The sequence below is a fragment of the Setaria viridis genome, chromosome 5 (genome assembly GCF_005286985.2).
Source record: "Setaria viridis chromosome 5, Setaria_viridis_v4.0, whole genome shotgun sequence".
NCBI lineage: Eukaryota > Viridiplantae > Streptophyta > Magnoliopsida > Poales > Poaceae > Setaria > Setaria viridis.
Genome location: NC_048267.2, coordinates 31,500,133 through 31,527,617, shown reverse-complemented (window position 1 = coordinate 31,527,617; position 27,485 = coordinate 31,500,133). Strand labels below are relative to the sequence as shown.

Here is a 27,485-nt window from a genome sequence, read left to right as displayed (position 1 = left end):
TGATCAATCCATACGTGCCGGTGGGTACTGGGTAACCAAAGGCTCAGGCTAACTTGGTCATCCAGTGCTGGTACTTGAACCAATAAGCTACCGCTCCGTTCACCAGGCCCCGACTCGTACAATCGCAGCTCACAATCACAACCAAGCCTCCAAAATCCAAATGGTACTGAGGCCTAGTCGATCGAGCAGCTACCATGCTACTGGAACTCGCACTCGCAAAATGCTGTTCGACGATGCCTTGCTAGTATTTTGCGAGCAGTTCACCCGCAAGATGCAGTTCGACGATGCCTTGCTCATCGTATTTTGCTAGCAGTTTTTCTCAAGGGAATATTTTGCGAGCAGATAAAAGGAGTAATTTGCCGGTAGAGGCTGAGAAATCCGAACTGGGCTTGGGCTGCTCGCTGATACCACCTGACAGGATACCATGCCAAGGATTTTGGCTGTAGCCTGCACGTTCCGGTGAACTAGTGTTTTGATGTAAATACAACTTTAAGACTAAAAGATTATGTAGAAAATACAATGATGTAAGGTATCCCGTAAGCATCAACGGCTTCGACGAATGGAACTCTTGAAACAATCTAGGATTACAACACATAATTTTCACAACCAACTCCGGCGTTCAGCTCCCTAAGTAGATATATGCATCTGGAAAGTACATCATTCTCCAATTGGTGGAACATACACGCCATGTCAAACGAAAAGGGGGTTTACTCACATTGCTCTGCAAAAATAAGAAGAATTAATGCGGTCAAACCGAGAATCACAAGGTTTAGTTTTGAAAAAAATTCTGTTACAATAAAGGACATGATGAACATATGTGGAAATCCTCAGATATTGTCTTGTGATATACTGTTCATCTTTCACCTAGACACATTTCATAAACCTTTCCGTACTTTCATTTGGGGATTTCAATTTTTACAACATAGAAACACTAAGTTGTGTACATCTCAACAGAGTAATATTATAGATTTTATCAACATCACGAAATATTCAGAGAAGGTCAGAAGTACAGGTAGTATTGCAAGGAGATAAATCTGGGTTCCTGATGAAGCAAATTAAATGCATACATAAAGAATGAGAGCTAGGAAATACAGCACCTGACAGATGGCAAATAATTAGGATACTTAAGTACATGAACTGAACTAATTCAAGAACACCCACAACAACTTTGTGCCATAGATAACGATTCATGACATGTGAACGGAGTAATACTATGTGCCTAAGTAACAATAAAACAAGCAGGCAATAATCTTCAAAATTCATGGCTATTCCAAAAGAACCCTCAAAATGTGAACAAGAGATTCTGTGAACAAGCAAGACGACAAAAACAGAAATTCATTTTATCGACTCTTCTATTGAACGAAAAAGCCAAATGCTGCATCATCAGTTCATCACAAGATTAAAGATACACTAAATAAAAAGAACTATTAGGTGTCCACTTTGAACTGACAGCAAAGATACAGCTTACGTTCTAAATAGCTAGCGTGATATGTCATGGGGAATATCAGATACCATGAATTTCTCAGAGGAATGGACAATTAGATCTACTGTGAAAATGAAGGACAGGAAGGTCCTAAATTTGACCAGATGTCAATATAGAAGTGTAGCCTGGAGATTTTCTAAGCATTACCAACTTAAGGATGACTGAGCTGACAAACAGTTTCCATGATCACTGTAACACTAACATCCAGACCCAATTCTGCTTGCTCATGTATGTTTAACTAAACAGGTCGTCTCAAGTTGAATTAACATCTGGATGGAATCAATTACACGTATTGCATAAAGATGCAAATAAAGTGAACAAAATTCCACAATTTCACAGCATGATCTGAAAAAAAGATCATGAAGCAAAAAAGTAATATACATTGTTTAAAAAGAGACCACTCAAGCTAAAAGTTTCAACTAACATTCAGTAAATATGATTTCCACTCTCAACCACAAGGAAAGCGCAACGTCCACTATCATGAATTGACATTGTCATATCATAAATCTACATTACAAGTTTAGAGCATGTGGCATTCAGTGTCAATTCAAGGTAGAGACATCATGCAAATATGTGAACTGGCAAATACACAAATCTCATATCAAACCACAATTCCTTGTGAACGACAGTGGGGATACAAAAAGATTGGACCGCATATAGTAAAGAAAACTGAAGAGGAAAAAGAAAAATGGAGTCCTTGTATACCTAGTGTCACACGATGGACACCTTGGCGCCGACCTCCTCGAGCTGCTTCTTGGCGTCCTCGGCCTCGTCCTTGCTGACGGCCTCCTTGAGCTTCTTGGGGAGGCCCTCGATGAGGTCCTTGGCCTCCTTGAGCGCGAGGCTGGTGAGCGCGCGCACGACCTTGATGGTGGCGATACGCGCGCTGCTGGGCACCTCATCGATGACGACATCGAACTCCGTCTGCTCGACCGGGGCCGCCTCCTCGGCAGCTCCCGCGCCGCCCGCCCCAGGCGCCGCGACGACGGCGGCCGGCGCGAAGGCCGCGGCGGTGACGCCGAGCCGCTCCTGGAGGTGGTCGACGAGGCTGCGGGCCTCCTCGAGCGTGAGCCCGGCGATGGCGTCCCCGAGCTCCAGGACCTTGGGGGACTCTGTGGCGGTGGACGCGACAGCGACGGCGCGGCGGCCCCGGCGCGGGACGGCGACGGAGGACCTCGGGAGCGAGGCGGAGGGGGACGGGGAGGAGGAGGGGCGGGAGAGGAGGGTGAAGGCGGAGGAGAGGGTGGTGGACGCCATGGGGACTTGCTCGGGGAGCTCGGGCCTCGGGAGTGAGCAGCGGCGGCGGGAGGAGGCGGGGGATAAGAAGATGAGGCGATGGGGTGCCGTTGCGATAAGATGGGGGAGGGTTATATACGAACGGCGTGAGTGGCTATCACCCGCACTTCTACCTGCAAATTGCAATGGCATGTATGGATTCGTATAAAAAACGCTAAAGAAGCACACGAGGTAATTGTGAATTCCCTCTTTAGTTGGAGCGAGAGTAAAGGCGATCGAATTCATGAATTGGACAGAATAAATTTTTTGAAAATGATCGTGTTCAAAGTTTCAGGGCGCCTTGCAGAGAATGATCAGTGGCAGCCCATGGACCAGAGATTCAGAGTTACACGAAGTCTAAACAACAGTATGCAGACGCGACTGGGGAGGTACATGCTCGACGGCGCGTGCATCTGCTGCGCCGTGCTCAGCGACCGGTCCGAGTCGGTGCTGCTGATGCTGCAACACATGTGCCCGTCATCGTCCGGACGCCGAGCGCTCCAGATGTGCCGCCATGCGAGCTGCCCCGGCTGCACGCCGCCAGCGTTCGTGTCGTGCCAGCCGCCACCGTCGCACTCGTCGTCCCCGCGGCGGCGGCGACGGCGGTAGATGAGGACCAAGCTTAACGCCACCACAACCAGAACCGCCCCGACGAGCAGGAGCGTGATCCATGTGTCGCCGCTCAACCCGAGTATCTTCATCTCCCCTTTGCCCCTGCCGACAACTGGTGCGATGATGCGTATCTTCATCTCTCACAATAGGTTTGTCCCATGGACTGAGTCACTGAGCTGCTGAGTTGGTCAGTTCTGACAAATTCAGGCAAGGATGTTCTTGCTTCTGAGCAAAGCTGCTAGCCCGTGGATGAAATTGAAATTGAAATTGTGCTGTGGAATATTTTGTTCCTCCATCACGATCAATGGCTCATGCACAGTTCATAAAGCCAACATCAAGCAGAGACACCCAAAAAAAACTTAAGACTAATTAACGAGAAAGAAGCTGTAGGCTAACCTAATCCAGACCGAGACACTTTCGAATCAACTAAACCAAGCACTTCACCACATGGTGGGCTTCAATTTTAAGTTCAGCTAATACTGAAAATGCTACTGCTGCCGTTGGTTTCCGGCGCCGACTCACGCGTCCTCCTCGAGGATTCCACCATGGACTGCATCGTGGGCTCGCGAAGCCAAAGCTAAAGCACGAAGGCGCTGCCCCGAACGCCGGTGTCGACGATGCCCCGAACGCAGGTGTCGCCGATGCCCCGAACGCTGGTGTCGTCCCTGCCACGAACCCTGATGCCGTCGCTGACCCAAACGATGGTGTCGTCCCTGCCATGAACCCTGATGTCGTCGCTGCTCCGAACGCCGATGGTGCCCCTGCCCAGAACAAGCTCCGAGAGGGCGCCGGCGCCGCCGTCCCGGTGAACTGCACGGTGGACGCGCGCTGCTGCGCGTGCGCGGTGATGCCGGCGAGCATGAACGCTCGCCCCGTCTGCTCGTACTCCCGCCGGTCCGCCACGCGCGCGCTCAGCTCGCGCAGCTCCGCCACCAGCGACTCGCACCTCGCGTCGCCGGCGAGCCCCGTGGTTGCCGACGCCTCCTGCCGCCGGTCCAGTATCTGCGCCGCTTCCGCGTGCTCGCCGCGCTCCGCCGCTGCCCGCGCGAACGCGATGTCCTCGGCCGCCTCCACGCGGAACCGCTCCCGCTCCACCTCCACGGACGGCACCGCGCTCGTCACCACCACCGGCCTCTGGACCACTGCGTCTTCGCCGCCAACGTCCACCGACCGCCCCGTCGCCGCGTCTCGGTAAGCGCAGCTCGCTTTGATCCGGCGCGTGACGCCGCCGCCGTCTTCGTCGGCGACTGGGACGTCCAGGAACACCAGGAAGCGCCTCTCCTCGTTCGCGTACATCTCGCCGACGTCGACCGACGCGGAGCGGCCGCCCACGCCGACGCGGCTCTCGTACCGCCAGGACTTGACTGCCCGGACGAGCACGCCCGGGTGCAGGCACTCGACGGCGACGCACGCCTCCTGCACTGCGACGGAGAGGAGCCCGCCGATGCACTGCGCGAACGAGTCCTGCACGGCCGCCTGGTACTCGATGAAGGAGAACGTGCCGCCAGTCTCCTCCGCGACGGCTTGCATCGCCGCCGCGTCGTGGTCTGTCCCGAACCCGAACGTGTGCACAGGCGATTCTCCGGTTGCCGACGCTACGCCTCAAGGAACGTGGCACGAGGTCTCTGTAGATCTTGCGGCCGTCGGGTCCGCAGCCGCACGGTGTCTGGTTGTCGTGGCCGTCCGAAAGCAGAATGATGCCGGCGACGGCGTTCCTTTCCCGGCAGCAATCGAGCACGTCGGCGGCGACGCGAAGGCCACCTCCAATGTTCGTGAGGCTCTCGGCGACGACGGACTCCATGGCAGCCTTGGCCGAAGCCTTCCCGCCGTCCGACATGCGCATCAGCTGTTGTGTGTGTGTGTGTGTGTGTTGGGGGGGGGGGGGGGGGGGGGGGGGGGGGTGTTGCGGGCGGGCGCTGACGCCTGTGCCACGGCAGCGGGGGCCTTGGCGTGAACCAGCACAGCGAAGCTGTCGTGGGCCGCGTCTCTCGCAACGGCCGGGATCTCGCAGTGCGTCTCGAGGACGAGCACGCCGTCGCTCGCCGTTTCCTGGACGGTGTCCTGGCCGTTGCGTGCCGGCGGCTCCACTGGCTCGTCGTCATTGAATAAGCTGGGCGGGGACTCAGACGACGATGGCAGTGGTAGCTCGGAGAAAGGGTTCGATGGGCCCAAACTGAAGCCGGTAGGACGCGAAAACATGGACGGCCGTGGCGGCGAGTAATCAGGCGCGAAAGTGAAGCCCCTCGAGAACAAGGATGTCATTTGCGGCGGGGAGGAGAAGTTGGGCGTCGTGAATGCGGGCATGGTGGAGGGGTTGTGCGGCGAGGAAGAGGAATTTGCCGTCGCGGATGAGGGCGTCGAAGATATGACGGTCAGCGCGAAAGCGGGTGTTGAAGAGGGGCTCAGCGGCGACAAAGTGAAGCCGGCAGACTGCAAAAACCTGAAAGTGGGCGACGAAGAAGGGTTTGGTGGAGCGAAAGTGAAGCTGGTAGACCTGCGAAAACAAGGAGGACAGTGGCGGCGAGAAAGACGGGTTGGGCGGCGCGAATAATGACGGCGTGGAAGACGGCGCCCTGAAAGTGGGCGAGGAAGATGGGTTGGGCGGCGCGAACAAGGGCGTGGAAGATGGCATGGTCGAAGCAACGGAGGAAAAGGGGTTTGGTATTGCCGGCGAGGAAGAGGGGTTAAGCGGCGATGACGGCGTCACGATGACCTCATCGCGCCACCGCGCGCCGCAGACCGGGCAGACATTGCCGGAGAAGCAACGGAGGTGGAATGTGTGGGCGCACTCGGATGTGACGGTGGCCTGGCCTCGCCCCACGACACCACCACAGACGGAGCATGACGGCGGCGGCGGCGGCGGCTGTGCAGCTGGAGTCACGGGAGCGAGCCAGAAGGGGTTGGGTGTCGCCGGTGGCGCTTGCTTCTGCCCAAACACGCTTGTCACGGAGGGTTGCAACGGCGGCGGAGACGCCGACTGCGTTCCTGAGAAGTTGGAGAAGGGGCTCGCCACCGGCTTCTGTCTGAACGGACTAGCTGAGGCGAAGGAGAAGGGAGTGGCCGGCAGTGGGGCGGAGGCCACGGCTGGTGTGTCATTCCACGTCGCGGCGCAGGCCGGGTAGGCGGCGGTCCCGGAGACGCAGCGGAGGTGGAACGTGTGGGCGCACTCCGACATGAACGCGGCCTGCCAGAGGCCCACGTTGCCGCCACAGCCGTCGCACCGGGTGCTGCTTGTCTTGGCCGCCATGATCTCAAGCTCTCGATCCTATCTCTACGGTTTTTGATCGGGCGACACCTCCCTACCCATGCGTATTTGTAGCCGCTGAAATCGCGGTTGCGTGAAAGCGGCGCTGAACCCTGAACTGCTTCTTTCTTCGTTTGCGAGCCGGTCTTGGGTTCGCTCTCACTGGTTTTGTGTTTGTGCTTGGGGTGCGCCTGGGAGTCGCTGACGCGCCACTAAAGGCGACAACACGTGGCCCACCACCGCTTTCGGGCCACCAAAACGGCCCATGAGGAGGTCGTCTTCCTCCTTCAGTCATCCCGCGTCGCCGTTCCCCTCCTCCACCGTCTTCGACGGCTCCCACCACCGGATTCGCTACCGCCGCCCTAACCCGGCTCCGTCAAGATGCTCGTTGTTACTCCTCCGCCACCCACCGGCTATCCTCCGCCACCCGCGGCCGGCGGCACCTGCCGCCTCGCCGCCCCACCCACAACCCGTCACCGCCGCCCAAAGCCCTACCTCTACAGTCGGAGGTCACTAGAGACCCCAACCCTAGCAACCCGAACCCCGAAGCCCCCCACCCCGAACCCTAACCCTACCGGCGGTGAGCCCCTTGCCCCCGCACCGCCTTCCTACTACGGCTCCGACAGCTCCCGCTGCCGCATCCGCCACCACCACTCTCCGCTGCCCTAACCGCCGAGGAGCTCATCTCCATGGAAAGGAGGAAGCATCGGGAAGAGGTGCTGCAGGAGGAGGAAGAAAGGGAGGGTGGAGGCACTGACCTATGGGTCCCGCACGGTGGGTCGCTGATAGGTGGGTCCCACGGGTGTGCGATAGATGGCTACCTGTCGTATATGCGACATATAGCCATGGCATGGTGGGAAGGCCTACAGAGCTACAACATAACTATTGAACTACGAGCTCGTCGCCATTAACCAGATATGACCACGATGGAAGAGTAATACGGGCAAGAACATCTGAACATGTACGGCGCAGCCACGCTATTCCCTTTAGCCCTATTCTTTTCTTATAATCTTATAATTCCATTTCTTATTCTTGAGAAAGGAGGACATAAAAAGATTAGTAAATCTTTACCAGATGGGCCGGTATTTCAGTAATTTGGAATCGGAGATTTTTTTGGACTGGGCCGGCCCAACTAGCTGGATATTTTGCTCACTCGCATTCACTCCGGCCACGAATGCTCCGTCGAGCACTCGAGCTTGTACGTCCGGCGCGCAGACGGGAAATGCAGACCACCGCGCGCTCCTCCGCTTCCGCTCCGTCCTCGCCGCTCCCCTCCTCCACGTCACCGCCGCCACCGCAGCGCGTCGCCTTCCTCTCCCTCCACCGCCGCGACCTCCTCCTCCTTCCCGCGGCGCTGTCCCTCCAGCTTGCCCCTTCCGCCGCGGCGCCCGCGCCCGCCGCTGCTCGCGGGCTGTTCCGCATGCCCCCGCAGCGGCTGGCGAACCGCTACTTCCTCGTGCGCGCGGGGGAGTCCGTCTACGAGGGGCAGGGCCTCCTCCGCACCAACCCGGTCGCCAAGACCTCCGTCGACAACGGACTCTCCCCCGTGGGGCTCCGCCAGACGGCGCGCGCCGCGCTCGAGCTCCAGCGCCTCGGCGCGTGCGAGGACGACTGCTGGATATGGCCGTCCATCACGCAGCGCGCGTACCAGGCGGCTGAGATCATCGCGGCCGCCAACGGCATCAACCGCAGGTGACGTATCCAGTCCGCACCGGCTCTCTGTTACCTCAATTGGCTCTTTGATTTCACATAATCACATGGATACTGGCTTTGCTTTCTTTGATTGCTTGATTGCAGCCGCATCGTGCCGGAGTACAGCTTCTTGGATGCCCGCGGATTGGGCGCTTTTGAGGGGAAGAGCCTAGACACCTTGCCCGAGGTACTTATAGTCCTGTACATCATCATGAACGTTCTTTCACCACAGTAGCGTATTGCTAGTTTGCTACTAGGATTAGTAAAGTACAAGAGCAATTAGCTAGAAACGAACAAGTTTCTTATGACAAAATGGCAGGTATACAGTTTTTTGTTAGGTTCATATGTTGGCCTACTTGCTTCACCGTGAACCAAACTATTGCCAGATCAATGCCATTGCTATTTTTCCTTTTGATTGATGCTGCTGCTGGTAATTAAATGGTGATACTGTAATTTTGATAAGTAGAAAAAACCGTTGGGCTTTAGGAACAAAGCAAAGCATGAACTAATATTCATTGTTTAACAAATGAGTATCCTAGGATAATGGATTTATACTTTCCCATTAGTTTTCGATTGAGATGACTAGATGAATATCCAGAATAAAGGATTCATGCTTTTCGATTTTTTAGCCGCTCTAACAAAATGGGTGTATAAATAGTTTTTGCAGCAAATTTACTCCTATTCTGATTGAACTATGTTTTTCTTGGTATGATGGCTGCATTAGGTGTATGCGTCAGATAACATTTCACCAGACATGAAGCCGCCTCCTATCAGTGATGGTACTCCTAATGAGAGCGTAGCAGACGTATTTGTTCGGGTGACACAGCTCATGTCAATACTAGAGACCCAGTATTCAGGGGAAACTGTTGTCATCGTTTCTCCAGATTCTGACAACCTGTCGATTCTTCAAGCTGGATTGATCGGGCTAGACCTGCGAAGGTTAAAACTAGTAAACTTCCTTCTGCACTCTGAATTCATCTTTACTTTTCAAGATCTATCACTGGTAATTGGGAAATACAGTGCACTCCTCTTTGGGCTTGGTTAGGAAAGTTAACTTAGCCTTAGGCAAAACATGGGTCAGACAATTTTCCTTTTGATTTCCAGTTGTTACGCACATCAACAATCTTCAGCACTGTTTCTAATTGGAACGGAAACATATCTTATGAGTTTGATGCTACTTCTGCAGGCATAGCAGCTTATTTTTTAAGCCCGGTGAGGTCCGGCCAGTTGATCCCAGTAGCATACCTGAATACAAGCAACCTGCTTCTGCTGTTTTTAAGTGTACAAATCCGCCAAGCTGTAAATAGTTCACTTCCTGTCACTGCAGTTCATATATTGTATACATGTATATGAATATGTACCCGTGAGAAATATTGTCTTGATGATTGCCTATAGCTCAACGTATGTTTTGTGTGTCACATCTGAGTAAGCAAGTCAAAGTTTCATATCACAACGTATGTTTTGTGTGTCATCCCTGAGTAAGCAAGTCAGGTTGCTTTAGCATAGTACTTTTGTACAGCGGGACCAAAGTGCTTAGCGATACATTGCATGGTAATTCTTGTAGTAGCAGTATCTTGCACGAAGTGAAACAGCACTGCCCCTCGTGGATCCGTGATTGCAATGCTAAAGTTAGTTTCATTTCTTGAAAAAAAAAAGTCTTGAAACATCAACGTAAAGGTGCAATCTTGTGAGTAGTACTTTCACCACGAATTTGCAGTTTCTGAAATCTGCTAAAAAGCAGAGGAAATCCTTGACAAATGTTACAATTTCCAAAAGATGAAATGTGAGGGGGGGGGGGGGGGGGGGGGGGGAATTGCGAATTGCGAAATACGGGTACGATTTGCGAAGAAAACCAAGTCTTTTAATCTCACCATGCCCAAATGAATAGCCATGCTGTTTCTCATGTGTTATCCCTAATGCGATCAATAGCGATGCTGTTCAATCCCGCAAAGCTTAGCTTCAGCGTCGACACAGCCTATTGACTAGTTGCCGCACCCAGCTTTAGATAATACGATGGTGAACTCGTCACCGTCTCCAACGATGGTTAACCATGTTGAACATTTGTATCTCGAAAAGTTGGCTTATGATTGGATAATCTCTTGCCATGATTCAATGGCGAAAGAAGCTGAATATTCAGCTGAATTATCACTAAAATCAGGGCATCAAAGCTGTGCAGCTAATCAGTAGTTCGACGTCGTTGCCATTGAATTGTTATCATGACAGTTCAACAGAAAGACGATGACCGATATCACTAGTCACTCAGAGTCAGCGTCCACCGGCCTCGTCGGACATTTTTCAGCGTCATTCTTCACTAGAGCTCGACCGCACAAAAGCCCCCTCTCCCCTCTCCCCGTCCCCGACGCCACAGCCACCAGCAGCCGCACCCACTCCTCCGATGGCCTCACCAATCCGACCGCCGCCGCCCCCGCCGGCGGCCGATCCCGTCGCGCCTTCTTCTCCCCCTTCGCAGCAACCCTCCCGTGATGGATCCCTCTCGCCAGAGAACCCAGCACCAGCTCCACCTTCTCCTCCGGCTGTTCCTACCACTACTCCGCCTCCTCATAGTCCCGGCGATTCCTCTCCATCCTCGCCTCCGCATCCCCCGACGCCGCCGCCGCCGCCTCCGCTTCCGCCCAGCGCCGATGCTTCTCCTCCCCTGCCGGGTGCGGGCCAAACATCGCAACCGCGCTCCCCGCCGCACCCCTCCCCCGCTCCAGCACCGCCACCTCCTCCTGCGCCGGCGTCCTCAGAGGCCAAGTCGGAGCAGGAGGCGGCTGAATCGGCTAGCGAGTCGGGGAGCATGACCCTAGCCCTCGCGCTGACCCAAACCGAAGACTCCATGCCGCCGACGCCACCGAAGGCCTCCTCGACCCAGGCATCACCAATCGGTTCGCCGCAGAAGGAATCGGCCGTCACCATCGCGAAGCTCCTCTCCGGTGAGGACCCCGCGGCGGACAAGGTTGCCCCTCCGAGCGACCCTGGGTCACTCGCCGCGGCGGCCGCCGTTACTGGCGTTGGTGGAGGTGGAGGCAGCGTGGGGTCCAAGAGGTGGCTCCTAGCCGCCGGCGTCCCAGAGAAGGTGCGGCGCGCGGAGCTGAGGAGGGCTGAGCTAGGGTTCAGGGTTTCAGCCGCCGTGTTCTGCCTGGTTGCACTCTCCGTCATGGCCGCAGATACCACGACGGGCTGGTCCGGCGACTCCTTCCGCCGCTACAATGAGTACAGGTTGCGCTGAGCTCAGCTCAAACCTTCCTCATTTGTCACATCTGCTGTTTCTTGTTTAGTGTTGATTGGAGCTGTAAATTGGTGAATTTTTGGCAATGTGTAGGTATGTACTTGCGGCGAGCGTCGTGGCTTTTACCTACTCAGGGTTCCAGTTGGTAGCCGAGGTGCATTACCTTGTCACGCGGAGGCACATTATTCAAGCCCCATGGCGCAGCTACTTCAATCTCGCCATGGATCAGGCAAGCATGAGTGAACTGTAACTCTGCATTTCTGAATGTCTTCGCCATTGGTAACCATGAGTTTGTGGTAGCACAATTTTGCAAGCTTGGAGCCCTAGTTATGTAGTGTTTAGTGTCAGCGAACTATATTAAAGTTTATGGCACCTGAAATTTTTTAGAATTTACCGAAGTTACGTAGATTGGATGAAGAAAAGATGAACCATTGCATTGTTTTTATGGAGCTTAAAGAAATCCTAGGTTGTTGATGAACATTAGGTGGTAATATCAGTTTCTACTATCCTCGTGATTGTTCATGCTGGATTTATTTTGATATAAGACTATCTAGATTAGTTGGTATACACAATCTTCAGATACTGAACGGTACATCCACAGGTGTAAGCAGTGACATGCTGACACAACGAGTTGGTTAATGAAAAAAATTAAACTCCAGATCCATCTTTAACTACTTAAAGCGGATAAATTACACATCCATTCATTCATTGCAAAAGGATTATTGTTCCCTTCATGATAACAGCTGCCCTAATCCTCCAACTTCAGTCAGTTATCATGATAAGAGAACTTTTCAGAAATAACTGATGAGAATGGTGCCAAGGTTCACAGTTTGATACATTTGTGACTGATCGTATGGAATTTTTTGTGCTTAGCAATCACATAATTCGCCTTCAAAATCATGTTGCTTAAATGCTCCTTGTGAATGGCAAGTAGATCAATCTGTAATATATTCTTCAGTTCTTCCTTTGGAATTAGTCAGACCTTGTTTCTAGAAACATGCTTTTGTATCTAGAAGACCATAATTTCCTCTTTAGCCATGTCTCTACATTCACTTTTTAAGTCTGGCTCAAGTTTGGACTTTGGACTTGCAATCTTGGCTTAACAATTGTTACTAGTTGAGTTGTGGCTAAATGACATTTTGATCCTGATTGCAGATGTTAGCTTACCTCCTCCTGTCAGCATCTTCAGCAGCACTTTCTCGTAATGGTGTTTGGATGTCTCGGTTTGGAGGGGATCAATTCACAAAGCTGATCGACGCATCAGCCTCTATGGCATTCCTCGCTTTCATTGCTCTTGGTCTTAGCTCAATAATCTCTGCTTACTGTGTCTTCAGCTTGGTTTCGTAAACCTATGTTGATGTGTATTACCTGATGTAAATAGTACGTCCAAGATGTATCTTGGCCACTTAACCTGTTCGTGGATTGTGGCATCCTTTATCTCTACAACTTGGGTATGTTTCAATAGTAGACTGAACTCAAATATTTTTTAAAAGAGTTGAGTGGATGCACCAAGGATTCATGCTGGTCTTCTCATGAGTCCCAAAGATATGCAACTGAGAGTCTGAGACCAATTAAATTGTTGGATAATACTCCCTCCGTTCCAAATTGTAGATCGTTTTGGTTCTTTTAGGTTCATAGATATTATTATGCATCTAGCCATACACTTTTGGCTAGATACATAATAATATCTATAAACCAAGAAGAGCTAAAACGACTGTAATGGAGGGAGTAATTGCCATACCAATGCTGTGACATGTATTTATACAATGGTGAAGTAATTCATGTGCTAGCTTCCCCTACTGACTTGTCAGCTCAGATGTGCTAATAAAGTACAGGGGCGTATCAGCAGTTAATCACTGTAATTGATGTGCATCAGGAATATGCAATGCCATTTCGTTGGCATTTGCTAAGATATTATGATGCTTGTGGTTATCATGGTTTTGGACCAAGGAAACATCGCTTTCCTGCTGCCAACAGTGAAATGCAATCTGAAAACCCTTTCAGCTTGGGACTGTCGTCTGGAGCATGGATTTATGCACACGGGTCCTTTTGTTAGTAAAACGGCCCTCTCCGTCGCTCGCTCGCTGTAGCCCAATCTTGTTGGTGTCATCATCTGGCCCAATCCCACCCCGAATGGCACAACGGTTTGAGGCCCAGGTCCATCTCCGCCGCTACTAACCAACCACACGCACTGACGCACAGAACAACAGAAGTCACGAGGACCGCCGCCGCGTGCCGCTCCTCCGCGCCGGCGCTCCCGACAGCCGTCTTCGAGTTCGAGCAATGGAGTCGAAGAGGCCGCCGCCCTCCCCCCTCGTCGACACCTATGTGGTAAGCCTCGCGGCCCCTTGCTGCGGCTTGATCTCTCACTTTCGCTAACTCTTCGGGTCTCGACCTGCTCCCTCACCCCGCCGTTGCTGCCCAGGTACCCGGCGACGTTGTCCTGGACCTCTCCGAGATGACCAACCAGACCATAAAGCTCGGCACGGGCCTGCGTCAGGTAAACCCTTTCATGGTGGGAAGTGGGAGCCGTTACCCTTCGTGAGATTTAGGGGTTAGGGTTTAATGAGGGTTTATCTGGGCCATGAGACTTATCGGTGGTACATGGGGCTTGCAGGAGGGCGACACCATCCAGGCGACCAGTGCCGGGATCCTGCGGCTGTCGAAGCCCAACAAGTATTGGGTTGAGAGCTCCCAGAAGAGGGTGAGTCCCTGGTTTGCACTTATAGATGCTCAAATTCTGCAGAATTTTGGCTCCTCTGGAGATCACCATGTTAAGATTATTTCTATTTGTTGCAAATATGGATTGATGGAATATGGTTTACTTCTGTAATGATTATGTGAATGGATCATAGCTTTGCATGCCTTCGAATTGAAGTACTGAATTGGCATTTATAGACTGGAATGACAGTCTGAATGAATCATACATTCACATGCCCCCTTCAAATTTAAGTACTGAATTGGTTGAAACTGAAACATATGAAAAGGGTGTACATTTTATTACCAATCTCGATGCTGATTGGTTGGATATTCAGAATGTATGGGCCGTCCTGAGTAAATTACTAAACTAATGTGTTAGCCTATAGTGCTTATGGACTCGGTTGTGTTGATTTGGTGCTATGAAAATTCGAGCGCTTATTATTGACCACCATCGTATTTACCTTGAACTATTGAATGTGTTATTCTGCCCTTTTTAATAAATGTATCAAGTTTTAGTTACTTCTCTTCATTTATCAAAGTGCAATTAATCCTGAAAAGCTCTGAGCTTGCCCTCTTATATCTTCTTCTTGACTGTAAAGCTGGAGAGTGCAGATAGTGCTACTTTGTTTGTCCTCCATGTGCTGTGTTTCAGCAGTTGCCCATTCATGTTTCTTATTAATTTCTTATGCAGTATGTACCTTCCGTTGAAGATACAGTTCTTGGTGTTGTGGTCGACACCAAACCAGACGTAAGTATATTCCCTCCAATTCTAGATATTTGTCCAGGGCTACCATGGAAACTGACCAAGGAAGCACCAGGCCAAATCAATGTAGCTGGTAGTATTGGACCATGGACAATCCCTATTAATTAACATTTGCAACTATACAATCTCTTTACTATAGCAGTAAAGCAGGGTAAAGAGGTAGAATATTGCTTGTGTTCCTCAATGGAGAAAGATTGTGAAACTTTGCTTGCCGAAAAAATGGAGAAATGTTGTGAAATAGGAGTTTTTGTATATGATGTCACTTAGAAATATCTAGTCCTCGTTGTGGCAAGATAATCAGAGTATTACCCTTTTTTACAATTATAATATGTAAACAGAAACCAAAATGAGCTTTAACTAGAAGCTTGATTTCACATCTTTTATATTACATGAATGTATTTTGGCGTACCAAATATTTCTTTCCTGACATGGCTTGGGTTATTACAGAACTTTGTAGTGGACATAAAGGGTCCTCATTTGGCCTTCCTACCAGTGCTTGCATTTGAAGGTGGTACAAGGAGAAACATACCAAAGTTTGAGGTATGGTACTGGGTAATTTGTACCTTCCAGCATTGTTGAGTTTCATATTTTGTCAGTCTATACTAAAAGCCTTAAAGGTGTATACAGTAGGCCACATATGCAGTTCAGTAACATGTGGATTGCTGTTCTTTTTCTCAAATACTCCTTCCGTCCTTTTATATTTGATGTTTTAGCTCTTTGCACTCGAAATGAGAAAAACTACGAAAAGCCACATGCCCCTATTATACCTGTCTATTTCGTAAATTAATTCGTTTCTCCTAAACTACCTTCATCTAATGTTAGTTACTAAGGAACAAGTAGATAGAGTCTTTAGGTTGTACCCTTTTTTAAACTTTGGCAGGTACATTTTAGGAAAGCAAATTATATATTCTTCTTCTTGAAATCTTATAGCATCAAATAAAAAGAAATCGAGTAAATGCTATAATCAGTTACAGACAGTTTATATATTCAGCTTTGATTCATCTCTGAGTGGTCCCATAAGTTGTTTCGACAGTGTTTCAAGCCTAGTGTTCAATTTGCTGATTATATCTTCATCTTACCATGGGAATTCTCCTACAGATTGGTACATTAATATATGCTCGAGTGGTGAAAGCAAATATCATCATGAATCCAGAGCTCTCATGCATGGATGGTAAATTTTTCAGCTTATAACTCAGTGTTTATTATGTTTACCGGGTATAAATTTTCGTCATCTTAGCAATATGACCTCCTTGGTTGTGACAGCCTTTCTGCTTGTGGGGTGATACTCTCTCAGTCTGGACCCTTGTCCTTGACTTTATCTGATTATTCTTTTACAGTTTCACTGTGTAATATTGTTCCTATTTTGAAGCTACTGGGAAAGCTGCTGAATTTGGTCAGTTGAAAGATGGCTATACGTTTGACACGTCAACTGGCATGTCACGAATGTGAGGATAAGATAATACATATTGTCCTACTTTAAAACATTAGCATTTTTTTGTTATATTTTGATATTTGGTTGCTCATAGGTTGTTAAGTTCGCCAACATGTCCAGTTCTGGAGGCCCTTGGGAAAAAACTATCTTTTGAGATTGCTGTTGGACTTAATGGTCGAGTCTGGGTATGCTTATCATTGTTCATTTTCTTATGTTTTTATCCTGTTGTTTTTGTTGAATTGTATAAATGCTAATGTTTCTTGTGTTAATACCTTGGTCTACATTCTGTAGGTTAATGCCCCTGCACCAAACACTGTCATTCTTGTATCGAATGCAATTATGAGGTCAGAATCTTTGAGTGGCATACAACAAAGAGCTATGGTAGAAAATCTCTTGGAGAGATTGTCATAATGGTAAGTCAGCAAGCTTTAGTCCAAAGTAAAATGGGCGTAGTTTGAATCCATCGTGTCTGTTTGAAGTAAAAGTAGAAAAGTTTGAAATCAAAGTTCCACATCGAAGATTATTGTGTATCATCTGTAGTAAACTAGTAATGCCCAACCATACTTCTCTGTTGTTTGATTTCCCATATACTGGTATATTTTGCATCCACTACTAAATCTAAGGTGGACAACAACCTCATTCCTTTAGTTTTCTTTTATCAAGATAGGTTCTGTTTCCCAGTGGATCAGTGGTAATGATGACATGTTTCTTGGACATAACATCATCCAATATCACAATTTTAGCATACTCCTGTGTATAGAAGAAAGTTTCAGCACGTTACTTTCCTATTTGATTCCTTTTATTATATTGTTGTTTTCATAACTGTTCTTTAGTCAGAATTGTGTGACATTATTGCCTTGTGTGCAGGCAATGAACAATCGCGCTATCAACGTATTTGGGGGAGTTGCTTGGTTAGATGCCACAGCCGATTCTGCAAAACATAGTGATCGCTATCATCTCTGCAGGGCACTCTTAATGGAGATTGTTGCACATAAATTAAATATGGCTAAAGAGGCTGGTGTTTTTGATGTTGTAGACTGAATCACTGAAGTAATAGATTAGCTAGTACTAGAATCAACTTTCTGGCTAATACCATGTTGACTATCTGAAGGCGCTGCAAGTTAGATATTTGCACTCGCCGATCTTGTTGAAAGAAGCCTCATGATGACTCAATTTCAACATTTTTCATATTCTTTGTACTCAGAAATTGACTTTAGGTACAACTTTTGGGGGCTGGATAGGATTCTTTTGCCGTGTCTCACGAAAACTCCCAGCTCTTGCTGCGGCTTATTTTTCGTGACAAGCTCTACGGGTGTACTCCATCCGTACTTAAAATAGTGCAACTCTCGCCCTTGCTTCCCGAGAAATCAACCAATTTTAATTTTGATCAAATTTATAAAAAATAGTACTAATATGTGATACAAAATAAATATCAATAGATTAATCATGCAATATATTTTCATGCTAAATGTATTTGGAGATGTGGATATTAGTATTTTTTCATATATATTTGGTTAAATTTGAAACTGTTGGACTTCTCAAGAAGCGAGAGTTGCTTTCTTTTTGGGACGGAGGGATGGAGGCAACTGTTTTTTAGTCTCGACTTACAGCGTAGCTTATCAGCGATAACATTAACATTTGCTTTATTGTAACTTAAGATAAGCCAAGTTGATGAGTTTGTGCTTTCACCACTTCCCGTATTGTCATGGCCTGCCTGTTCGCCACTCTTTGCTGCCGCGCCGGAATCATCGTGCCCTTTCATACGCGAACGCGAGTAACGAGACGTACAATATCTGAATTATCTGATCAGAAATGAGTGAAACTCTCAGTATACGAACGCAGCAGCCCTGCAGAAGTGCAGGTGCCCCGGCGGCCGGCGCGCCGGCGCCCCCACCGCGTTTGGGTGCCTAGCCAACGAGTGAGCAGGCAGCGACACTGGCCGAGGGCCTCGACCCGTGGGCCGCGGCGTGCAAGCAAGCGCGGCAGCGCGCTGTCCTATACTAGATCAGGGTCAGGGATGAGGGAACCGCCCACGGCGGGCGGGCGGACGGCGCGTCTCTTTCGCGCGCGGGGTGGCAGCGAACGTGGCGGCCCCCCCTCGATTCTCCCCCAGATTACTAACCGGTGCACCGCACCCGGCCGGGCATCGCAGTCAGGGGAGCGCCAGCCCCATGCGTCCGCGCCGAAAGGCCGGCTGACACCGCAGGTCCGCAGCATCCCCTGAAGTCCTGAACCCACACCGCGGCGCTGCTGCTGCTGCTGCTGCTGCTGCCGACGTCGCTCGCTCGCCGACCCGAGCCGGTGCTTCCTTCGTATTTACGCCTCCTCCTCCATCCGTCAGCTTGCAGGCCGCACCATCCGCCGGAGTTTTTTCGTCCCTATCCTGAATTTCCCCCACTCTCGTCCGCCCCTCTGTTGTGATGTGCGCGGCATGCACGACAGCGACGTGGTGCCGCGCGTGCGGCCCCCCATCCGGTTCCAGAGCGGAGCCCCGCGTGGCGTGGATTCCTGTTCGCGTCAGAATAACGGCAGCGCGGCACTCTCGTCGCTCGCCTAGTCGCCTTTCCCCAACCTTCCTTCGTTCCTTCCCCGCGCTGTTCGACGGCCACACGCCTGGCTCTCTCTCGCCGATCCCTTCCCGCCGATCGCGCCTCAGCTCTGCTCCAGATTTTCCCCAGGTGAGTGAGTTCTGCCTCGTGCCCTCGTGTCCGGGGAGGTATTTTGCGGTAGCTGACTGGTGGGCGAGATTAGCAGGCCGCTGTGCAGGAGATTGTGCTTATCTCATTATCTGATTGGGTTTTAGGATTGGTACTACTTTGTGAACCTGCTGCTGGGTGGGTTAGTGATGAAAAGGTCGTTCTTAATTCGACTTATTGTTGGGCTGCTACTTTTATTAATCAGCAGTGGTTGTGTTTCTGCTGTTTGAAGCAACGCATAGTCTCCGACTCCGATTGCTCTGCCAATTAGTAGTAGGGTGGGTGGAGGTCGTACCCTGAACCCGTCGTCTTCGATTGCTTGTCAGTTTCTCAATGTTTTAGTTCGCCTAAACGATGCTCAATAGCAACAGTGCCCTGGGGTTGTTAGGCAGCTCCTCAAGCTGCCGTCGTTTCTTTCAAAGCCTCCGCTCCTTTTTGTCTGTAGTGTTTCTCATTTTTCGATGTTTTTGTTATTTTTGCAGGCTAAAATTTTAGTGTTCTGCTCCAGCGATGAGCAGCAGGAGGTATGCTGTGCTTTGTATCTTCTCAGCGGTTGACGTTTTTGTTCCTGATACAGCATCATGAATGCTTGATGAAAAAATGGGCAGATGTGACATCAATGCATGGAGATGTGGGACTCACTCAACGCCAAGTAAATCGATGTATCTAGATGCTCAACAAGCTGTCCACTGCCAAGCTACAGACCGCGATGCTGGTTCCTGCGCTGTGAAGCATCACTTCCCGTCTCCAATCGTATCTTGGATAGAAGATCTATCGAGCTTTGGCAATGTTTCTTTTAGCCCCGACACTGAATATGTGGATGAGCAAGCCAGAGCTTCAGTGGGACAGTCTTCAACATCAAGCAATTTGCATGACATGCAAATAGTACGTTCCCTTTCATTTCCTATCCTTTTCTGTAAAAATGTATGCTGTTTCTAGAAGGCTGTTTCTGTAAAAACTGAAGGTTGAGATGAAATAACGTTGTTATGCCTGCTATTCAGTCAGTGAGATTGACAGACGAATTCATGGAGCTTGCAAAGGAGAATACAAGCAATAATCTAGAGACTTGCGGAATTCTTGGCGCTTCATTTGTAAGTGCAGTGGACAATTGCCAATGTGACGAACATACCTAATTTTCATAGTGAATCTTGTTTTTTTATTTTTTGTTCTTTCGTGTGTAGAGGGATGGAACTTACTTTGTGACAATGTTGATTATACCAAAGCAAGAAGGAACTGCTCACTCAGTATGTCAGTAATTGAATGGTTTCAAACATATAATTAATATATCAATTGTTAGATTATTATATGCTCTGACAAATATCTGGCTGCCCCACCCTAAAGCCTTCATCTTTTTTTTTTCCAAATACAGTGTCAGGCTGTTAATGAGGAGGAGATACATGCTGTATTATCAGAGCAGTCACTTTACCCTGCAGGATGGATTCATGTATATATTCTAGCATTTCCATACTTTATGTACTTTGTGTTTCTTGTTGGTTTAATTGAAATTAAAACAAATGCACATGCAAGTTACCTACCTCACCTAATCTGAAAAGATAAGCAAGCTGATAACTGCAGTAGACTGCTACCTGGTTGCAACATGTAATATCACTCATCAATTATCATCTGATCTGAAACCATTATCTTATATTCGTTTACCTTTATTTTTCTTCTTTCTTTTTGCTGTTGAGGCCCAAACCTCTTCCTTTCATTTTCGCTTGTCGCAATTATGTCTTATAATCAGAGTAATTGCTGCTCTCCTGTTAATTTTCAGGGAAAAATCATTTATCTATTTAGCATTGACATTCTTCTTTTTAATAATGTTGGAGGAAATAATTTAGTTCATCTAGAAACTAACATCTCTATTCTCAATATAAATGTTTATAACAGTCAGTTTGGTTGCCACATTGAAATATGTTTTGGCAATCATATTGCATTGTTAACATAGAACATTCATCTCAGAAAATATTACTCATAACATGTTTTGGCAATTATATTGCATCTAACATAGAACATTCATCTAAGAAAACATTACATGTAACATGTCTTTCTTGCATTAGCCATAGGAAGGAGCAGTAGATAATGTACTGGATTTTATGTCTGTGAAAAGCAATATACCCTGGCATCCTGACCCTTAGTAGTATGATAGTGGCATATCTTGCATGGAACGGGAATTATCAGGATATTATTATCTTGAGTGCTTCAAAATAGGCTGCAAGTGATTCCATTAGTTACTCTATATATTGCATCTGCTGTTTTTACTCTGCTGCATAAGAAAGATGGATATGTCACATAACTACACCCAGAACTGTGAATTCATGCAACATACGTAGTAACCTACATTATACAAAGGATAAAGAAATGTGATTGCCTGTCTAGTTCAAATTCAATTTGATTTGCTTTATCGATTATTATTACTACAGAATGTGGAGTTGATCCTTTTTCTTTTTTGAACATTCATGCTCTTAGATCCCTTTCTAGTGCTCTTGGAGGCTTGGATGGAATGGTCACTTTTCTTTAACAGTTCCTGAGAATTGACACTTTTCCCCTTTTCCAGACTCATCCTTCACAAACATGCTTCCTGTCATCGATCGATTTGCATACTCAATACTCTTACCAGGTAATTAAATAATATGTGCCTGTGGTGTGTTGATCTAAAAAAAGGTGTTTTTTCACTATTGAAGATGAGAGTAGGATTTTTAAAGTATTCACTTTTTTATGTGAAAACTTCTGCTTGAATGATCTGCATCAAACACCACAAATTATTGACATCATCTTGCCATGTAGAGTTTGTATTTTGTAGAAGATAGGCTGCACCTTTTTATGTGATAACTTCTGCTTGAATGGTCTGTGTTTGTAGAATGTAAGCTGCACTTGCTGAAGCTTCCATCTTTGCACTTGCTTATATACTATATGATACTACATGGCTCCTTATTTGACCAGTGATCCCTTTAGGTACTGTGAGCCGCTAGATGCGCTGCAAATTTACAAACTATTAACCATACAGAATCATAGATATGGCCACAAATCAAAGATGACTAAAGAATATGGTCTCGGTGCTTAGCTAAAAAAAATACTTATTTTCCACCCTGATATCTGAACACTATGCTTTAACCTTTGTTGAGCAGCCATTAGGCTTACTGGCTGATATTTGAGGGTCACATAACCTTCCCTTTTTGTCCTGATTAAATCACAAAATTGTCCAATACTGTAAAGGCAGGCCGACAGGCTACCATGTATGTTTTTGAGTTTTTGTGGTCTCTGGTTGTGATCATAATCATGCCGCCCAAGCAGCAACGGTGCTTGAGCTATTTACGTATTTCATCTTCGTAGGATAAAGATCATTTACCTAGAAGTAGGATATTGACAAACATTTTTTTTTTTGCAACCGTGCCTTAGCACATTTTTCATTAAGAGGAAGAATATTGACAAACATCGGGGAGTATCCTACAGTTAGCATGTTTATGGCTGTAATAACATTGATAATAACTTGTACTCAGAATTGCTAAGTCTGTCTTTGACACTTTGTTGTCAAACTCAAAACCGCTTCAACACCTGAGCTTCACCTGCTTTAGCATGTCTTTAACTTTGCTTGATGAAAATGGCTGGATTCCTGCAGGTTATGTTGCCAGAGGCTGTTGCAATTGTGGTTGCACCTACCGACCCTACCAGGCAAGTGTTCTTTGCTTTTGGTGCTACCTTATGGCTAATATAATGTGGATTGAAATCTGAAACTGCCACACCTATTTCTCAAATCCTTCAGGAGTTATGGAATATTTAGGCTGACTGATCCTGGTGGGATGGAGGTGCTTAGGGGGTGCGATGAAAGTGGGTTCCACACTCACCGAGAGACAATTGATGGCAGTCCAATCTATGAAACCTGCTCGAAAGTGCACTTCAATCCCAATTTACGGTTTGAGATTGTCGATCTGCGTTCTGGTGCATGATCAATGAAGCAAAGAGCAGCTTGTTCTTCCTTACGCTCCCTCTTGGCAGAAGTATATACCGTAGAGCTTACAGGTGATTCCTGTTAGGTAGATAAACAAGCTGTTAATGAGCTGTAACCAAGATGCCCATATTGCTGATCCGTGATATGTCAAAGCCTTTTGACATTTGTGCTGGTATTCGCCAGAAAGAGCCTAACTGAAAAATTAGCACGGGCTATCCTGGATGTTCAATCTTTGAGCTGGTATCTGTAATTATGTTACTTGGGAAAAAATAACACATGGTTATCTTGGGCTGGGCTGAAGTGTGCTGCACCACTCCAAATTTTTCAGATACAGAATCTCCGGGGAGTTTCAGACGCTGAATATTAACCTCGTAACTTTCTGAAACAAGTGTGAAATTCAGAGATTGGATGTACTGGGACATGGAGTCAGTAGTGATGAGTTTTGGTTGCTAAAATGGGATGTGAGTCCAAAGAAAACAGAGTTGCTGTTCAAGCAACACCCATCTATTTTTTTGAAAAATTAAGCAACACCCATATGAAATTGAGTTCCGCGTGTCACTTCCATTACGTTCGTTCGTTTCATACAGGATACTGAAACTTCACACCATTCGTACGGGGTGGGCATCTGGTGTTTTATCGATCGAGTGGATACGTTTAGCCAAAGTATGGCCAAATGAAATGATTTAATCTCCGTGTGTCTGTCTACTAGGCATTAGCCCATATCATCACCACTTGGGTAGCATTGTGTTGTTGTGCCTCAATCCCTTTCCACATGGGCCACATGAATGGGCTTAGAAGCGATGAACAAATCCTACAGCAGCCTAGAAAAAAAGGCTACCAGATGACGCACAGCAAAAAGAGAGGGTGAATTGCACAGCAAGGAACTAGCTGTTGGCAAGGATGCAGGAGAATGATTCTGTCCTGCAAAAGGGTTGTCGACAAGAACAAGAAGAACCTGGTAGATACCTTAAATGATAATAAACGGCCGAAAGAGGGGAGAAAACACGGAGCAGACACAGGGAATTGAGTCGCTTTACATCGAGGACCACCTGCTGGTTGAACCGTGTGGCGTCCATCTATTTGGGAATTGCGATGGAACAAGAGCGAGCCCGAAGCAGTAGTGGCACGATGCATCCGTATGGGCATGGGCTCGAGGTACCCGATGCCCGATGGCTACGGGTAGAGTACGAACTGCAACACTGGAGCTCCTGCTCCTCCCGTTCGAGCCCGGCCTATCGACTTCACCTCTTCGAATGGATGAGATTTGGCCGTGCACCGGTCGATATCCAGTCTCGCTCGCACGACTTGTCCTGGACTATTTGCGAGGTTCCTTTTGCTTTGATAGCGTTTTTATTCGACGTCGAAATCCAGCGAAGAGCCCCAAACCCACTTGTCCCGGGGGAACGGCCGGGACCGGAAGCTGGCGCGACACCATCCGCCAGCCATCGCGATCCGCCGCGCCGCGCTGCCCGCCCGCGGCCGCACGGCATGGCACCGCCACCGCAGAGCCCACTCGCTTATTGACAGAACCCCCACCCACCCCCGCAGCCCCTCACACTGGCGATCACCACCGAACCGGCCCGGGCGCGCGCCCGTCGGCGTCGCGGGCGGTGCCCGGTGCCAGTGGCGAGGAGCATCGAGTGGGACGCGCCCCCCACCCGCTGGGGTGGGGTGTCATGCCCCTGCAATATTCCAGGAAGACTAGAGTAGCAGCAGCAAGTAGTTAAGGTTAAGAGCACGAGCGTATGTGCAGTTGGGCCGATGGACCGTGGGACGATGTATTGGCGTGCGTACTGGGCTGGAGCTCACGTGGGATATGCTATGAATCCCGGTGTAATTCTGTATGAAGACATTAAGCAATAACAGAATTCATAACCGAATCCCCATTCCGTTCTTCCTGTTCTCACTTTCTTCCTTCCGAACTCTGGTCTTCCTCTAGTTCCTTCCAGATATCTCCTCTTGTTGTGATTGAGCGTAGCAGATCCATAACAATTGATATCTAGAGCATATTTCACCACAAATTCTATAAATTTTTTTTTCACGAAATCCAGTTCGCAAGATCTAGCGCCGCCCCGGAAGCCCATGAAGATTTAGACACAAATGGCGGCCACCCTCGAGGATCTCGCGAAGAAATTCGAAGGATTAGAGCTAATGATGCAGAAGTCCCTGGACAAGATCAACGGCCTGGAAGCTTGACAATCCACGACGGATAGCTCTCTAGGCTGACCAAGACGGAGGAGATAGCGACTCGCCAGCATCAACTCGAGTCGGCACCACCGCCGATTCAGCATCAGCCGCCACCACCTCCGCCAAGCTGGGTCAACCCCTTCAACCTCAACTTAGCTCCGCCACCGGCGGTGCGCTCACCTGCACCGGCCCCGGAGCGGCCCAACGGGCATCGTGTCGACATGAACAGCCGAGATGTTGGTAGTGGGATCCTTGGATCTCATCCGCCACGCCCAGTCACGGGTACATCTCTTGACTAAGCTCACCCTCAATTTGAGTCGCATGCTGGGAATAGGGAGTCTGGGAGCAGACATGCCCCTTTGCTCAAACTCGAGTTTCCCCGATTTGATGGTGATAATTCACGGTTGTGGCGTGATCGTTGTGAAATGTATTTCGAGGTATATTCCATGAGCCCAAGTCTGAAGATAAGGTTCGCGGCGCTCAATTTCAAGGGAACTGCTGTGGCATGGCTTCAAACCTATGAACACAGAGTCAGAGTGCTGGACTAGGACACATTCTGTACTACCGTTCTGGACAGATTCGATAGAGATCAATACTAGGTGCAGCTTCGCCAACTTGATGCCCTTCGTCAGACAGGCTCTATTGCGGAATACCTGGAGAAGTTCGAGAAGTTGTCCCATGTACAACACTGCATACGACGACACATACTTCGTCACAAGATTTTTGGGTGGTCTCAAAGAGGAAATAAGAGCAGCAATTGGCCTGCACAGGCCAAAAAATGTGTTGGCAGCATCTTCACTAGCTCTATTGCAAGAGGAAGAAATTGCTGTCAGCAAAGGCAAAGCAGTTGCGTGAGATTTCCACAAATCCAACTACAAGCCATCTTTTGTGTCTGACAAGAACAAATTGGTGGGATCTGAGAAACCTGCGCCCACCAAATCCAAAGGGGACAAAGGTGATTCTGGTGAGAAGGTGAAAGCATTAATGCTGTTCAGAAAAAAAATAGCCATCGCTTCAAGTGTGGAGAGAAATGGGGTCACAATCACAAGTGTCCTCCTCAGGTGTCAATTCATGTAATTGAGGAGTTGTTAGATGCACTGGAACGCAATGATGACTCTGATTCTTGCCCAAGTGATGAACAAACTGAAAATGATGTGATCATGACAATAGGTGATAACAAGGCTCAACAAAATTCCAAGAGAAAAACCATGAAACTGCATGGCAAGGTGGGCAATCAGGAGGTAACAATACGTGTTGATTCATGAAGTGTAGCATTATTCATAAGTGAGAATCTAGCAGGAACAACTAAAGTACAACACTCAAGACTGTGAACCAGCTCATTTTGTGGCAGCAGATGGAAGCCCAATGACATGCAACAGAAGGATCCCTAATCTGCAATGGGCCTCTCAGGACACACCTTTTCTTTTGATGTGGGAGTTCTATTACTTAAGTGCTATGACATAATTATAGGAGAGGAGTGGTTAGAGGAGTGCAGTCCTATGTGGGTTCATTGGAAGAAAAAAGTCATGAAATTCACTCATAAAGGGCAAAGAATTACTCTGAAGGGAGTCACACCTGAAGTAACCAAATGCACAGCTATCAATACAAGAAAGTTAAAGGGATATGCTTCCACATATTACCAAGTCACAACTTAAGCGGGAGGCAACTCATCTACATACTGTGCAAGAACTGAATGCAAAGCCAATTCAGCTTGAAGTAGAAATGTTGCTAACAGAGTACAAGTACTTAATCAAAGAACCCACTGCTTTACCTCCAAAGAGATATTGTGATCATCATATTGACTTGATTCCTGGTGCTCAACTTGTCAATGTGAGGCCCTACAGGTATGCTCCTACACAAAAGTCTGAAATTGAAAAACAATTAGCTAAGATGTTGAAGAATGGCACAATGAGACCTAGTACTACTCCATATGCTTCTCCTGTGTTGCTTGTGAAGAAAAAGGATGGCACTTGGCGTTTCTGTGTAGATTACAGATATCTCAATGCCATTTCAGTAAAGAACAAACATCCACTACTAGTTGTTGATGAACTTTTAGATGAATTGACCGGTTCAAAATGGTTCTCCAAATTGGATTTTAGATCAGGCTATCACCAAATCATAATTGCTAAATGTGGTGCTCATAAAACAACAACTTTCAGAACCCATAGTGGATTGTATGAATTTCTTGTGATGCCATTTGGATTAACCAATGCCCCTGCCACT

The 27,485-nt window shown here is 48.2% G+C and overlaps 5 protein-coding genes and 1 pseudogene across 5 annotated transcripts; 4 read left to right on the top strand and 2 right to left on the bottom strand.

Moving 5' to 3' along the window:
- Positions 1 to 525: 525 nt before the first annotated feature.
- On the bottom strand, positions 526 to 2,837 carry LOC117855332 (large ribosomal subunit protein bL12c). Its single transcript, XM_034737653.2, has 2 exons — positions 2,189 to 2,837; positions 526 to 721 (listed from the first exon to the last, which is right to left on the bottom strand). Exon 1 carries the CDS (start codon positions 2,738 to 2,740, stop codon positions 2,195 to 2,197), a length of 546 nt encoding a protein of 181 aa, XP_034593544.1. The 5' UTR covers positions 2,741 to 2,837; the 3' UTR covers positions 526 to 721; positions 2,189 to 2,194.
- Positions 2,838 to 3,796: 959 nt separating this feature from the next.
- Positions 3,797 to 5,993, bottom strand: LOC117856431 (uncharacterized; annotated as a pseudogene).
- Positions 5,994 to 7,795: 1,802 nt separating this feature from the next.
- LOC117855213 (uncharacterized) lies at positions 7,796 to 9,724 on the top strand. Its single transcript, XM_034737515.2, has 4 exons — positions 7,796 to 8,306; positions 8,412 to 8,493; positions 9,031 to 9,245; positions 9,493 to 9,724. Exons 1-4 carry the CDS (start codon positions 7,837 to 7,839, stop codon positions 9,611 to 9,613), a joined length of 888 nt encoding a protein of 295 aa, XP_034593406.1. The 5' UTR covers positions 7,796 to 7,836; the 3' UTR covers positions 9,614 to 9,724.
- Positions 9,725 to 10,574: 850 nt separating this feature from the next.
- LOC117855985 (uncharacterized) lies at positions 10,575 to 13,091 on the top strand. Its single transcript, XM_034738390.2, has 3 exons — positions 10,575 to 11,528; positions 11,632 to 11,767; positions 12,694 to 13,091. The coding sequence occupies exons 1-3, from the start codon at positions 10,702 to 10,704 to the stop codon at positions 12,883 to 12,885; spliced, it is 1,155 nt and encodes a 384-aa protein (XP_034594281.1). The 5' UTR covers positions 10,575 to 10,701; the 3' UTR covers positions 12,886 to 13,091.
- A 620-nt stretch (positions 13,092 to 13,711) lies between these two features.
- Positions 13,712 to 17,621, top strand: LOC117855987 (uncharacterized). The gene is made up of 10 exons (XM_034738392.2): positions 13,712 to 13,869; positions 13,964 to 14,038; positions 14,156 to 14,242; positions 14,930 to 14,986; positions 15,449 to 15,541; positions 16,100 to 16,172; positions 16,371 to 16,446; positions 16,528 to 16,618; positions 16,725 to 16,846; positions 17,301 to 17,621. Exons 1-9 carry the CDS (start codon positions 13,822 to 13,824, stop codon positions 16,842 to 16,844), a joined length of 720 nt encoding a protein of 239 aa, XP_034594283.1. The 5' UTR covers positions 13,712 to 13,821; the 3' UTR covers positions 16,845 to 16,846; positions 17,301 to 17,621.
- A 1,224-nt stretch (positions 17,622 to 18,845) lies between these two features.
- LOC117855986 (AMSH-like ubiquitin thioesterase 2) lies at positions 18,846 to 23,375 on the top strand. The gene is made up of 9 exons (XM_034738391.2): positions 18,846 to 19,111; positions 19,612 to 19,653; positions 19,738 to 20,014; positions 20,131 to 20,220; positions 20,311 to 20,373; positions 20,499 to 20,573; positions 21,684 to 21,746; positions 22,746 to 22,798; positions 22,890 to 23,375. The coding sequence occupies exons 2-9, from the start codon at positions 19,640 to 19,642 to the stop codon at positions 23,071 to 23,073; spliced, it is 819 nt and encodes a 272-aa protein (XP_034594282.1). The 5' UTR covers positions 18,846 to 19,111; positions 19,612 to 19,639; the 3' UTR covers positions 23,074 to 23,375.
- Positions 23,376 to 27,485: the final 4,110 nt, after the last annotated feature.

What these genes read in the sequence shown, in the direction of transcription:
- LOC117855332 (XM_034737653.2), bottom strand. Translation starts at nt 2,740, where the DNA reads ATGGCGTCCACCACCCTCTCCTCCGCCTTCACCCTCCTCTCCCGCCCC.
- LOC117855986 (XM_034738391.2), top strand. An exon ending in GAATTCTTGGCGCTTCATTT is followed by an intron (nt 20,221 to 20,310) that starts GTAAGTGCAGTG and finishes TTTCGTGTGTAG; the next exon opens with AGGGATGGAACTTACTTTGT. An exon ending in ACCCTGCAGGATGGATTCAT is followed by an intron (nt 20,574 to 21,683) that starts GTATATATTCTA and finishes CCCCTTTTCCAG; the next exon opens with ACTCATCCTTCACAAACATG.
- LOC117855987 (XM_034738392.2), top strand. Translation starts at nt 13,822, where the DNA reads ATGGAGTCGAAGAGGCCGCCGCCCTCCCCCCTCGTCGACACCTATGTG. An exon ending in AGAGCTCTCATGCATGGATG is followed by an intron (nt 16,173 to 16,370) that starts GTAAATTTTTCA and finishes CCTATTTTGAAG; the next exon opens with CTACTGGGAAAGCTGCTGAA. An exon ending in GACTTAATGGTCGAGTCTGG is followed by an intron (nt 16,619 to 16,724) that starts GTATGCTTATCA and finishes TACATTCTGTAG; the next exon opens with GTTAATGCCCCTGCACCAAA.
- LOC117855213 (XM_034737515.2), top strand. Translation starts at nt 7,837, where the DNA reads ATGCAGACCACCGCGCGCTCCTCCGCTTCCGCTCCGTCCTCGCCGCTC. An exon ending in GCCTAGACACCTTGCCCGAG is followed by an intron (nt 8,494 to 9,030) that starts GTACTTATAGTC and finishes TGGCTGCATTAG; the next exon opens with GTGTATGCGTCAGATAACAT. An exon ending in ATCGGGCTAGACCTGCGAAG is followed by an intron (nt 9,246 to 9,492) that starts GTTAAAACTAGT and finishes CTACTTCTGCAG; the next exon opens with GCATAGCAGCTTATTTTTTA.
- LOC117855985 (XM_034738390.2), top strand. Translation starts at nt 10,702, where the DNA reads ATGGCCTCACCAATCCGACCGCCGCCGCCCCCGCCGGCGGCCGATCCC. An exon ending in CGCCGCTACAATGAGTACAG is followed by an intron (nt 11,529 to 11,631) that starts GTTGCGCTGAGC and finishes GGCAATGTGTAG; the next exon opens with GTATGTACTTGCGGCGAGCG. An exon ending in TCAATCTCGCCATGGATCAG is followed by an intron (nt 11,768 to 12,693) that starts GCAAGCATGAGT and finishes TCCTGATTGCAG; the next exon opens with ATGTTAGCTTACCTCCTCCT.